Raw genomic sequence first — 14,741 nt, 5'->3', positions numbered from 1 at the left:
ATGAACATCCCTAACGTGACAACAGGATATCCATTCCTTAATTACCAGTGAACCCTCTTTTATCACAGGGGTTATGAAGCTGTGATAGGTGAAATCCGGGAATAATAAATCTGTTTAGTGAGACCAAAGTGAAGTGTAGTAAAAAAGTGAAATGTGTTATGGTGAGGGTTCATAATATTCAATGAAATGTGTTTTATGTTACAACCCCAATAATGCACCGATCTTCTTTTAGAGTAAAACCTATTCCATTGTGCTTTATCACAAAATTACAGGAGGGCTCCTTTACAACAGAGGAGAGGATGCATAATGGTAATAATAGCATTCCCTGCATGTTCTGTGTTTAAGAAAGGGTGACAAATAAACGCTCGACAATAGTGGCAGTTATGTGGAAGGAACCATGAAGAAGAAAAATATGTGACCTCTGGGCATTGTGAAGCCTCTGAGAAAATACAAATTAAACAATTGTGCTCTACTGAAGCTACTACACTGTAGGCAATATGGCTGACCTCCAACCATGTCCATGAGTTTCTATTTTCTCATCTTAGAAGAGGAAAAACCCTGAATGACTCCCACGGTGACTGTTAAAAAGCATCAGCTACAGATTGAAAAACCCAAGAGTATCTTTGGGTATGTCAATAATTGCAAGAGATTTTTGAGTGGGGTGGGGGAAGTAGACAAAACAAGTTGTCTTCAAAGCAAAACAATTGAATTACCTTATTCAAAAACAAGCATCACATCACACTGCAAGTTGGGGCGAGAGTTCCTGCTCCAGGTAAATAAGAATTATTTTTTAATTAAACAATTTTCTGAAGTCAATAATGACCAACAATTTATTTTCTTAAAGTTAAACGTAAAAGATCTGTTTGATAACGTTTAAAATTTTGAAAAGTGGACAATTTAATATTTAAAAAAGGCAAATTGCGCAAATGTTTTACTTTATGATATAACTTAAATGGAAATGCAAATGATGAAAAGCTTCCTTTTTTCTTGATAAGCACTTGCCTTCACAATCACATTCTCAATCATTTCCTATATGCAGTGGAGCACACCCTCAGTAATACATGTGGGCTAACTGTTACTACAATAAATGTGGGTAGCATTAAAAAAATGAAACTATATCCAAAAGAAAAATGGCATAAAGGTAGGACTTGGCCAAACTTAATCATCGGGAACTTCGAATTATTAGTAATGCATTATGGTAGAACAACTTGTAAATGGACCAAACACAAAGTAAGTAGGAGTAAGTGGCTCCACTTACCATCGTCTGCCTCCTCTTCGGTGGGCGAAGCAGGTTGTTTCCCTTCATTGCTTCTTTCTGCCTCCCTCTGAAGACTCACAACCTCATACATAGCATCACTCTGGCCTGTCCTCTCTGGTGCATGCTGTATGGAGAGACGGAGTGTCAGTATTTTGGATTGAAAAACACACACACCTACACACGCCCACACTCACAATAAAACTAGTGATTATTCATTATCTCTACTGTATACCAGGCATCCCTCATATTTGAATATTTGGAAAAGGCACTGGGCATGTAGCTATACAGGTATAGTTGATTTGTTACATTTTTATAGAATTAACCTGAGTTGTTATCAAAAGATTAAGCATGATCTATATGTTAAGAAAGTGATTATATCAATGGTTTATTATGCCAAGTAGTAGATACAGTAATTCTAATATAAAACTTTTACTTTGTATTTAAATCATTTCTATTGTTTACATGTCTCAAATTTCTAAAATATTGTCAATAACCATCACTGGTGAGCAGTTTAGATATACGTTTCAAAACCTGTTTAGAATGCTATCAAGCTGTATAAAGGGTACTCTATTTATAGCTCAACAAGACCTAATGTAACAGGCAACAAAACCTTCACCTTGACTAAAGGTGCAAATTAATGCTGAAATAATTAACACAAGCTCCAGATACAGTAAGTAGTCCAAACCATGTTGTGACTACTATAAACTACTATAAAATACTGTACCAGTGCATGCTGATACAAAAAAAAATCCAATTATATCTGAGCTCAAGCCGAAGAAACGCAAAAGACCTTGGGCGTCATAAGCAGGTGATGTTTATTTCTAATCCATTCACCGACTGTCGTTAGTGTTTTAGCCTCTAGCCTGCTACAGGAAAAGTGGATCAATACGCTTTGATGCAGTATTGATCCCTCCCTCATAACATCTAATGCGTTTCTTTAAAAAACCGATGAGAAGAAAAATACAAATAAGGTAACAATAAGCGTTAGGAGACAAATTGTCTAAAACATTTGAAATTGCAATTCGTACAAAATATTTTGCTCATGTCTAAACGGCTCAAAATTGTTATTAAAAGAAAAATATGAAACATTTGAGATAATTGTTTTCCAGTCATTTTGCAAGGTGTAAATATACCGTAAATTCCGGACTATAAGCCGCTACTTTTCCCCCAAACTTTCAACCCTACGGCTTATTCAGTGATGCGGCCAATTTATGTAATTTTTCGAACGGCCGCCAGCGGCGCTCGGGTACAAAAGGTAAGATTTAGACTGGTGGAATATAGATAGATAGATAGATAGATAGATACTTTATTCATCCCCGTAGGGAAATTCACACTTCCAGCAGTCTACCCTGTTGTTTATTAACAGATGAACATGATGCCCTAGGGGTGCTTGTAGCGAAGTGGATGACGTCACGCCAGTCCAAAATTTCGACATCCCTGCGGCAGATGGAAAATGCGCCGAGGAAGACTGCAACTTCACTAAAACTGGCCGCATGCGAAAGGCAACTTTTTCGCAAGTCTGCCAGTGGATCCAGACAGCGTGGGGCAGCATCAAAAAATCCATCATCACCAACGGTTCCGAAAAGCCGGTGTTATGCCGAGAAATGCATCCCTGCCGAGGATTGCATCCCGTCGCTGGAGCGCGCGCAACCACTTTTATCTCACTTTTATATCACTTTTCGGGAATGTAATGGCGAACATATATCCAAGACCACTTCGTCTTGCATTTGTTGGGAATGTAATACAACTTAAACCATTCTGTCTTGTATTTGTTGTGAATGTAATCGAACGGTAATGCACACCACTTTTGAGAAGGTAACGTGTTTATTTTGCCTTTTTCGACACAAATTGCTCGTATTTAAACTGTTATGCACTCTACCATAAAGCTTATTATGCTGAAACGAACTGTCAAATCATCAACAGATATAAAAGTGAGATAAAACGAGGTACGTAAAAGTGGTTGTAGTAGCGGGAGTGACGTGTGCGCGCTCCCGCGACAAGGGAAGCAATTCTCGGCAGGGATGCATTTCTCGGCATAACACCGGCTGCGGGAGCGTGGGACGACGTCTATTCGAAAACGTTTCTTTCTGACACTGAGGAAGACGACTTTAATGGCTTCAGTTCTAAGGAGGAATATGAGGACGGTTTACCGTGATTTTTACAAGTACGGTATGTTTTAACAGACCCGTTTACTGTGTTGCGAGCGTGTTGCTACCATTAACTGCCCGGATGAAAGTTATATTATTATTATTAAAGCTTTGAAAACTCTCTCGGTGTACCGTCTTTCTTTGTAAATATGTGTAACCATGTATAATATGTATTTGCAACTGTATATTTATGTAATGTATTTATTTGTATTTATTTTGGACACTTATTCTGATATGTTTTGGACGAGCGAATTAAAAAGAAGGGGCGTAGCAAACGCGGGCTGACGGGAAGTGGGGACCGGTAAAGGTGAGTGTTTGTGGACACGGGGGACAATAGTGGATATATATTTTTCCCACCCTTACCTTTGGAAATATACACTTTTTTCTTTGGATTACTTTCAATGGGACCCAGACTCTGCCGGTCTGCATCAAACCTTAAATACCGGTATAATTTTCCGTAAATTTTGCCGGCTGTGATTTTTGGACTCTGTACTTAAAGTCGGGTTAGGGTTAATTTTGTGTTTGTGTTACATTTTTTAATGTGGGCGTATGCGGCTTATATACAGGTGCGGCTTATGTAAGTACAAAATCGGTTTTCTTCTTAAAATGTGGTGGTTGCGGCTTATAATCAGGTGCGCTCTATAGTCCGGAATTTACGGTAGGCAAAAAACAAGGTGTCAGGTAAATCTGTATTTTATGAAAAATCATTTTCCAAAGATAAAATTCCAGTTCAGTCCAAAATAAGTGACGTGTGTGAAGTGGTTATTGCAGCTCCTTGCTTACATGTTTGGGGAATATAGGAGGAAGCCTTACCACTCTGAGAACAAGCACACGGATGACAAGTAAACTCCAACTAGTAATATCAATAACATATACAAAATCAACATGCAGATAAAGACCTTCATTAAGAAAGAGAAGAATTGCACCTCATGTTTTATGACTCGTTAGAGTACATTTTTTAAAAAGGTATTTTATCCTTAATGTGGAAATAAAAACTCAAATCACACATTTTAAATGTACAGTATGCACTCCTGATAGAAATCTTCTAAAAACACACACATCCACACAATATTATCTTTTAATTAGCCTTTACCCAGTCTTCCTTTCACGCAGAAGATAACTCCGCACGCAATCAGGCGTAGAAGTCAGACTGCCGCCATTAATTAGCAACACACCAATAATGAGAAACTACCACTTATAAGCCTGCTACAAAGGAAGGCTTCCCCACTCTACTGCTTTGTCAGCTCACTAATGGCTTACTGTAGTAGATCTGTACTTTTTATTATTCTTTCAAAGGAGGCTGGCTGGTCATCCCTCATTTGACAATCTTTTAATCAAAGAAGGAAACCAAGTGACACATTCTCGCAAGGAAGGACATATTTCATTCCACATCTCTAGCAAAGCTGATCATGGTGCCCTCATTTGATGTTGAAAGAAAAATTACATAAATATATATATATATATATATATATATATATATATATATATATATATATAAAATATAGCACAGGAACATTTGTATGAATGAAGGCTAATTGATGTGATTTCCATACTTGGATTAGTGTTGTTTGATTTATTGTTAAAAGGAGTTATTAAAAGCTAAATTAAAGGTAAACTCAATATTTACAACCAGATTCAGCTGCATGATCTACAGCAGAATATTCCCTGTTAAGCATGTTAAGACATTATTTAAGAACAATCCTTGATCGAAGGAAATTTTGACGCTCCACTCAAAAACATCCAACGACTGTCATGACCAGAACGGAGACAGGATCCACTTGCCTTACGTTTCTCTCATTTTTAATGGAAGAAAGGAAAGGGTTGCACCCGCGATCCGGTGAAAACGGGTCGAAACCGGGAAACAGACGGGAGCAAAAACAGGTGGGAGTCATGGTCGAAAAAAAGCTTGCCTAGAGTAAACTGAGGTTTGCAGATGGACTGACAACAGGTGATAGAAAGGAGTGGGTTTAAATAGGGACAGGGACCCAATCAGAGTCGGATGCAGTTGGCGCCAAAGGAGCGGGCACAGGTGCATCACATCAGTAATCATGACAACGACAGCTAAAAGAGCAACAACAAAAGTAAGATGAATACAAAATGCTGGTCAAAGGCAAGATAATCACGCATCTCTAGAATGTAAGGAAGCATCGCATGAGTGGATTTCATTTATATAGATTTAGCATTTATTTTGGGGATATTTTTGTTCAACCCTTACTTAGCATGTGAGTGGTTGATTAGGAAGACTGTTCGAAAATGCCGAATGGGAGAGTGTGCAAACACTTGTGCAAAACCATGTCCTTCCTGCTTTTTTATATTAATACGTTGAACAGGTTGAAATGATTGAATTTTTAACCTGGTGTTCAAACAGGAATGTGAGAAATCTTTTAGCGCCTTCATTAAACCATGAATTTGAAACCGCTTTATCCTCAAAAAATAGAAAAGGTTTAAACTCTAATAAAGGAGCATAAAGTTTGTTCCCAAGATATGTATTGTATGTCCAACTTGCCTGTCCAAGTTTGAGGTAGAAGGTCTCGTTAAATGTCTTGCGGCTGAAGTACCAAAAACGTTCATTTGACGGATAAACCCTGACTGCAGTTTCCAACAGGAAGCGAACTGGTTCCACCACCTCGGTTACAACCAGATCCACTGCAACAGTCATGTAGACTTGCTTATCTGCAACAGACAATTTGGGGAAGATTGCTAGGAATTACAGGACATCAAAAAAACTATCATACAAATAATATTAAAATGCTCACGATGCATACTTAAGTGATTCAAACTTGCTCTTGAATTAGCTGTTTTTGGATCCCCGTAATGAAACATGTGGTCTCAGTGTGTTTGATCTACAAGTATACAGAGGTAGCACGGAATGCAAACCTCAAAAACTTTGACTTGAGCCCTTCTGCCATCTCTCTGGATTAAACATTTCCTGGGCTTCGCACTCAGCAAGTTGCCACATCTTCTAATTTGATAGCTTTAATGGATTCATTGAGGCAAGCTTTTAGCGTGGCAGTCACACTGTGCCGACCGCCAGATCACATCAAGTAAATATTTCCCCATTAACTGGGAAAATCCAATCATTATAAGAGCCAATATGAGAACTTTATGTTTGGGCAAAAATTAAATAATTGTGCATTGCAGCAACACAGTGAATGAGTGATACAATTTACAAATACAAATGCAAATACAATTTTGCATCCGACTGTTGACTGGCTGTGTCATCTCCACACACCAGTCATGCAAATAGGTTGGCTGGAGATTGCCTTGGCTGTAAATAGTGATAAGGTGATCAGTCTGTTTGTGAGCCCCCCTACATGTACTGTGTAAAGGCCTAGGAGGCTGGGGGAAGAGTTTGGTCGCATATTATTCGGGCATTCAAATTTCCATTACTATGTGTAAAATTACTGGTCTATAAAAGAAGTGATGTACTTTACACTTTTGCTAATAAAGAATGCCACATATTTCGGTCTTATAAATTTGTTGAAAAGCCAAACATGTTTTGCTCACCATGTTCTACCACCCAGCACATGGACTGTAAGCTCTCATGCACTCTGCAAGACGCTACATGAGCCTACGAACTAGAACCACCAGGTTCAAAAACAGCTTCTTCCACACAACTGTCTTGTAATGTACACATTTTTTAATCTTACATATTTTGATCTTTATAACCTGCCTCAATAACCTGCTTATAATCTGTACATACCTGTTTCATATTATCTATATATTTATAATAATTGAACTACAATGTCCTTCATACATAGCCATATATATATATATATATATATATAATTTACTCCTGCACTCTTATACATAAATATTTAATATTTAGACGCTGCTATGCACTTCTGGTGGGATGCTAACTGCATTTTGTCGCCTTGTATTTGTCACTTGTGCAGTAACATTTGAATCTGAATCAGAATTTGAATCTGAATCATCTTCAAGTATTTTTAAAAACGTGGATCAAATTGAAAATAAGGTGTACAACACATATCAGGATCCAGGAAAACCAGGGTTCCGAAAGAGTAAGGACAGTTAAATTCAAGACTTTACAAGACATTTCAAGCATTTTAGAATCAAATTCAAAGGACGACAAAAACAAAACTGAAACAAACGAACCAAAACATTTCTTGCATACAATACATCTTGCCTTGTAAACATTCCCTGGCATAACTTTTAGCCATGGCGAAAAACGTTCATCGGACAGCCACTACTCATTAAATTTACATTTTCCCATGGTCCAAAGTAAATGTGTCTGTCCAAAGTTGGCATGTGTAAGGTGGGTAAACCTAAGACATGTGTCTGCTCTGACCTGATTGAAACCACATAAACTCTTGATATTTCCATTATTGTGGTTAGTAAATTGGTGACGTACCTGTAAAATTCGACTAGAATCCAGTCGTACCCAAAATATATTAAATGAGTTTCTTAACTCTCTGAAGAATATGGACGGTTTTAGTCTCTTTTGAAAAATAACATACTGAAGATTTGTCTCAAACTGAAATAATCACTGCAAGTGCTACTAACATTAGGCAATCTGAGTTGGAACACACAGAAACAGATGTCTTTTATTCTGGCCTGAATTTATTTTGCAATCAAATTCCTGCAAAACTGTGTAGCATGGGCATTTTAGCTGGAACCTTGTCAAATTTGATCACAATCTTAAAACCCTAAACTTTGTATTTCACACATTTTTCAAATCGTAGGTTTTGCAGTTTCCAAAAGTGTCCATTTGAAGACTATAAGTTTACAGCTCTAAAACCTCTGCAACTGTGTATTTTATCTTCGCCAATTCCTTTTTAGAAATTTGGATAGAGTTATAAATGTTTGACTTCTCTTTCAAGAGGTCAATCAATGATTGTGCACACTTGCGCGCAAAAATGATGCATAAAACAAGTGGAGTTATACATGTTATTTTGGGGGTGTCTAACTTGAATACCTTCCTAACGTCTACGTATTGTACTTTTAACGATTTCATCGGCGAACCAATGTGACAATCATCATTTGAATCAGGTACTAGAAGAATATAATATAATAGAATAGAATTTACTTTTATTGTCATTCTTTGTAACAATGCACACAAAACGAAATGTCGATACACCTGACCCGTACAGTTAAACTCTAGCGAGCCGATGCAGCCGCAGCCAAACAGGGCGCAGCCATTTTAGTCATTAGGTGACCAAACCCCCCAATTCCAACCCTTAATGATGAGCGCCAAGCAGGGAGGCAATGAGTACCAATATTGTAAGTCTTAGGTATCACTCGGCCGAGGCTTGAACCAGCGACCTGCCAGTCTCAGAGCGGGCGCCCTATTATCTAGGCTACCGAGCTGGTAGAGCAATAGGAGGCAATCTTCGTTTTATAATTACAGGGTCTAATAGGCTAGTGCGGGCGGTGCTTATGAAGAAATATTGCTATTGGCCCAGAGTTGTGTCAATTCAAAAGTCAGAAGCTAACGGCCATATTGGAAATAATCTGGTGAGGTTGTTTATTTTTCAAGACAAGTTATTGAGCGAAACAAACTGATTGCAACAAGGATCGTCAAACAATGGAGGAATGCTTTTAGGCGGATTTTTGAGTAAATATTTTACACGGTTGGATTCACTGAACTGTCCTAGATGTGATGACTCCATGTTCGCAGATAATCATCTCAATCATATCATTACAAAGGCAATTTAATGGTGCGCTATCCCGGCTTTATAGTTTTTGGGGTACCTTGTTCCAGAAATTGGTTTCTTATTATGGTAAAGAAAATAATTCATACCACAGTGTTTCATTCTGTTTAATTGAAGTTTTGAAAAATTAAATCAGGCTCAAACCTTTGAGCGCATCTTCATTTAAGAGCTGGAAGGCAGCGAGATTGGGGTTCCATATCCCTGTGATCACATATGCCTTCCCATCAGAGTTCTTCCCCATCGACTCCTGAGTAATCAAACATAATTAAGATCAACTGACATTGTGCAGTCTTAAATCTACAATACAGTAAAGGGCATATATAAACTTTATTTAAAGTATGCAGTATTCTATATGAAAATACAAACAATTTATAAATCCTAAACTAATATATTCAAAGATGCAGTGCATGGGTCATCCACGCTTACCATGTCTATGAGGTGCATGTCGCTATTATTAACCTTCTGGCCTGGACTCAGGAGCATTCCAAAACACCTGCAAAAAAGTCACAGAAGCTTTATACACATTTCACTGCTCCTTATGTCATGTTGTCTATCTCATTAACAACAGTTTAAACATAGCTTTGTCTTCCCAATTCATCAGTTAATGCTAAGACAGTGTCACACGCGTTTGTTTTTTGAACCGAAACTAGTACAGTAAATAAATTTGCTTGTCCCTAAATATGTTGTAATCACAGCCGAGGAGCAGCCATTTCCACATAGGGCGATATTGTTCTTTGAGCTTGGGGTGCCATCCTGTGGTTAGCATGTTGTGTATTTGTCTAACATTTAAGACTCTTGTTTTGTACACAAAGCAAATTAAACGATAACTTCAAAGTTGGATTCACATTACGCGAAAAGTGTCTAGGAATAACAGTAATATTTTGAATAAGGATTTCTTTATGAACCACTTGGTAACCCTGAAGCTTTCAAGTGGCAGGGGGAAGAAAGGCAAACACTAGTGTCCTCTGGCTGATAAAATAAAAGTGCAGGTGTTCCAATGGTGAGAGACTGGAGGTAAGTCACTGGGAACACAAACTAAGGGGGGTGAGAATGACCTACTTCTATGATGCAGGCATGCAGGCTCAGTCTATGGGTGCAATAAAGGGGGATGTGGGAACTTGTAAGAATTGATTAAGGCTCACAGAATAGTATTCTGTAGTGGAATTACTGCAAATGTTGTGCTTTAAAAAGAAATAAATTATCCAAGAGCATACAAATATTCACATATTATTCAGTGAGTTTGCCTCACTCTATTTATGCCTAATTAGTTTGGACAGTTTTATGAAAACACAAACCTTTCAATGCCGAGTTCTTTGTTGCTAATTTGCCGTACTGTAATCACAACTTTCTTCTGAACACTCTGCCGCAGCTTGAAGAACAATTTGTCTCTGTCCTTGGGGACTGGACTGTGAAAAGGAAGAAGCTCGGATTATTAAACATAAACCCACCACCTCCTGTCACACAGTATTGCGTCTGGTAGTAAAAGTAAGTTGGGTGTGAGAAAAGGACAATGATAATGAATCTCTTTAACAAAAAAACAGTTTTGCCCATCCCATGACATAAAGTAATTTCTTTACCTAAAGCAAGTTCATAAAAACTTAATGATTACAGTGAATCATTAAGAGCTAATGGTTGAATCACACCAAATGCTATTAATTTCAGGGTTTATAATTTCTTGAAGTGTGTTTGTAATCCTTTGTTGTAGTGTGTGGGGGTACAATGTCAAGCCTGTGTTCATTTTACGTGCAGCAAAAATACCTGAAGTTTCCCTTTCCATCATCTTCCTTAATGTCTAGGGAGACCGAAAAAATAAAGAGGTCACTGTCATGAGGACTCAACAATGGTGTGTCTCTGATGTCGGTTGGCCGTGACGACCGGCGAAAGGCCGTATGGAAACTGTACAAGATTCGACTGACCTTAAATGAAAAGAGGGAGAGAAAAAACATAAATGTATCAATAATATTTCAAAAAACATATGATAAGAATGTTGTGGGGAAAAAGGTAGTAGTCAAATTGCATGCAGCAAAATATAGAACTCCTTTGCCCCTGAGTATAAGTAAAAATTAGGATCAAGTAATTGGAAAGTAGAATTTCAATATGGAATATCAAATGTGTAGCCAATACATTAAATGTGATCAATTACAAAAGAAGCTCTTGAATTGAGAATGAAGAGATACACTGCCATCTCCTGGTTGACCGGCGTACTTGCAAGTTGGACTGCAATGGAAATGCCAACATTGAATTCTCATTCACTTGATTGCTTTACAAATACTTTGGGTTTTGGCTTTTAGGGGTGTGTGGTAACAGTGCAACATGTGCATTGCAATTTTCTGGATATCATATAAGGGTGTCTCAAACTCGACGTAGACCTTTACAGAATGTGCTCACAATTCATCCATTAAATTACCATGTCATTGTGAAGTGACCTGTTTAATAGTTTGCACTAAATGTGTTTTCCATTAGAATAAACGCAGCAAACTGCTGCAGAAATCTTGTGTGTTGCAATTGGTGAAAAAGAGTAATTCCATTCTTAATTGTAATAAGAACTTACCGCCTCTTTGATGTGGCAGGAGAAGACATGAATTTGGAAGTCTTCAGAGCTCCGATAACTCTCAGTAAAGCAAAAGCAATCACTTTCCATTGAATCCTCTTGTCCGCGAGCGCAAAACAAGACTTTGTAAATGGGGAAGGAACAAATCTCTGTACCCGATGCCTCGTCCACAACCCTGCAGTAAGTTTTGATGAGATTAATTTGCAGATAAGACTTAGAGGAATGAAATCATCTCATGCAAGGTTGAATATGGTTAGTAAAATGCAGGAAATTGACAAGGCAGTTACAGAGAGTCTGATTTAAAACAAATTGCAAATGCGGGCTTGGAAATTATTTTAATTCCTGTATGAAAGAAACGTGCGCAAGAGCAACTCTGTATACAACAATAATGAATACAATAATGGTGGTGTAAAGGTGGTGACAATGGCAAATAGTTGTCATTGTGGCAAATTGAGTGACCATTTCTATTTGCCAGAAACCAAGTGAAATATTATCACCTCATTATTGGAACTCAAAAAGACCCATGCTAGATCTGTCTTGAATTCTGCATTTCCTTTTCTCTGCTCAGTGTGACAAATGCAGCATGCTTCTGCAGGTGTACTGTCCAAGTATTTCGATAAAATGCAGGGATTTCAGCCCATTTTGCATGGTAACATTTGATTTTTATCAAAATGCACGACCATTAAGACTGGCAGCACCAAACACATGCATTGACTCAAACAATATTACACAGAATATATTATTGGGATTTTAGTCAATCAGCCCTTAATGTTCAATTTTAGTCACTGTAGTTGGTCAGGGCACAACCAATACCAAACTTACAGTTCTGAAAATTGTGTGAATATGATGCCCCCTTCTTTCAAAATCAATCAACAAACCAACTTTAGGTGGACACCAAATGACAACATTTGTATTCCGATATGACAGGGAAGAGTGATGCTCAACTCATATTCACAAAAAAAAAATCGCTGAACCATAAGGTATAATGTGTTTCTGAACTTTTTCAAATCAAAATGAGGAATTGAAAAATGCACTAAAATGGGGTTTTAGAATTCAATTTTTATGGGCTGCCAGAGCATGGTTCTGGGAGTGGTTGAGCCGCATCAGGTTTTACACGAAAATAATAAAGACATTACACTGTTATCAAAACCTTTTTTTTTTGTTTTTACACGTTCTAATAACAAAAAAATTATTAAAAGTTAGAAAAAAACCATCTATCAGTAATTATACAACTTTGAATCAGCATATAAAAAGTTTAACTCCATATATGAGTAGAAAAATCCTACTTTTATCCTGATTTAAATGTGGAAATTAATAGCCTTCAGCTTTCTGAACCAGAACTGTTGTGAACATGGCTTCTTGCAAAATAATTTATCTGCACCTTCCTCGCTGAATGCGCCAGTCGCTATGCAAGTCAGACTCATTGTGATGAGTCTGATGACACGATAAAAGCAAAGAATTTACTGTACGGGGAAGGTACATCCATGGTCCCTTGAAGCCTCAGTTCAGCCTTTTGACAATGTCCTCTAACCTGCAGTCCTACAATCCATGTTATAATTTTAATCACATTAGAAAACATTGTGCGGTTAATTAATCAAATCACGTAATTTGGCCTGCGATTGGCTGGCAACCAGTTCAGGGTGTCCGCTGCCCACTGCCCGATGATTGCTGGGATGGGCTCCAGCACCCCCGCGACCCTACTGAGGATAAGCGGTGCAGCTAATGAGATGAGATGAGACGTAATTTGGCTGAAATTATGGTCTGCTGTATGGATGGGATGCCGTGTCGCTTTTAAAATGCATTGCAGACGTAACTCACGTTTTCCAAGCTAATATATTTTTACTGATATGCACTGTAATTGTGGCAGCAATTGCAAGTGAAACGTTCCAATTTCGAGCCTATAGAATAATCAAATAATGTGTGCAAGTTTGAGACCACTACACAAAAAAAAGTTAAATTCTATTCAACTACAGTATTTCATTATACAAAATAGATTACATCACGAAAACTATCTTAAAAGTGAAGTGAAAGTGAAGCTGCCAGAGCAGGCTTGTCATTTTTTAGCAGACATGATTTATTTTTCTACATTTAGTGCATGGTCCATTAAGTCAGACTGCCGGGAAAACACGATTTTAAGCATTCACAAACATTGAAAACACAAAATTTAAATTCAAGCATTTTTAAGGATTTCAAGCACCAATACGAAACCCTGAATTTATGAGAAACCAACGTTTCTGGACTAGTAAGAACATATTTGCCAGGTAGAATAGCTGCCTTTTTATTATTATTGGTACCTTATAAAATGCAGATGCTGTATCCTGGAACCAGATTAGTACTATTACATTGTGCAACTATATCTAGGCAGAATGAATCTTAGTCTGATATCCTAAACATTCAAGCTTATCAAGCATTTATTAATGTTAATAAATTGGAGTGTCATGATACAATTTGTTCCACTTCAACTGCAAAACAAATATTATTCTATCTGCCATGAGTTGTTTTTCTCACGCAGTCTCTGCATGCTACATCCAGATGCTGCTGGATAGAAGTGCAGAAGCAAAATCTGGAATGGACTGATTGTACAAAAGCCAATATCTTGAGATTTTGGATTAAATTAGATGAAAACGTTTTGGGGTTGATAGTGGAGTCACTCCTATAAATGACCAATAATCACTCCCTCACCCCAAAAGTGTATTTGACAATTAATTTCCTATTAAATATGTTTTCCAACTTATTAACAAATTATCCAATAAAAATAAAACTTTGCGTCCACAATTTGGCCTACCTCACAGAGCCTTCCGGTCCACAGGGCACATGCAGAGTGACAGGGATCGGGATGGCGCTCTCAGCTCTCAAGGTGGCCATCGCTTTCTGGGCTTCAGCTTCATTTCGGGGGGCTTTGACCCACGTGCAGCCCAAATATGACAGCTTGTGGAATTGCACACTGTCCTCCTCTTGGCTCGTGGGGCTGGTCGGTGCTGGACAAGGTGATAATACGCCTGGCAGGAGACATAAAACCCATGTTTTACTATTCTTTTTTATGTCGGCAGTCAGTTTATTCAGTACACACTACACAGTCATACCAACTAAGCTATTAGAGTTTAATTAACACT

At 37.9% G+C, this 14,741-nt stretch overlaps 1 protein-coding gene across 1 annotated transcript in view; it reads right to left on the bottom strand.

Annotated features, from left to right (window-relative positions):
• rabgap1l (RAB GTPase activating protein 1-like) overlaps positions 1-14,741 on the bottom strand; it is a 146,802-nt gene that overhangs the window by 117,345 nt on the left and 14,716 nt on the right. The window contains exons 4-11 of the mRNA XM_088349383.1: positions 14,414-14,627; positions 11,629-11,803; positions 10,836-10,993; positions 10,373-10,483; positions 9,504-9,570; positions 9,222-9,324; positions 5,912-6,078; positions 1,259-1,382 (exon numbers count right to left, since the gene is read on the bottom strand). Of these exons, the coding sequence (XP_088205509.1) occupies positions 1,259-1,382; positions 5,912-6,078; positions 9,222-9,324; positions 9,504-9,570; positions 10,373-10,483; positions 10,836-10,993; positions 11,629-11,803; positions 14,414-14,627 (1,119 nt within the window). The remainder of the gene's footprint in view (positions 1-1,258; positions 1,383-5,911; positions 6,079-9,221; positions 9,325-9,503; positions 9,571-10,372; positions 10,484-10,835; positions 10,994-11,628; positions 11,804-14,413; positions 14,628-14,741) is intronic.

The sequence above is a fragment of the Urocampus carinirostris genome, chromosome 12 (genome assembly GCF_059441175.1).
Source record: "Urocampus carinirostris isolate Australia breed hairy pipefish chromosome 12, RoL_Ucar_1.0, whole genome shotgun sequence".
NCBI lineage: Eukaryota > Metazoa > Chordata > Actinopteri > Syngnathiformes > Syngnathidae > Urocampus > Urocampus carinirostris.
Note: the sequence above shows the minus strand (reverse complement) of the source record. Positions and strands in the feature narration are given on the sequence as shown.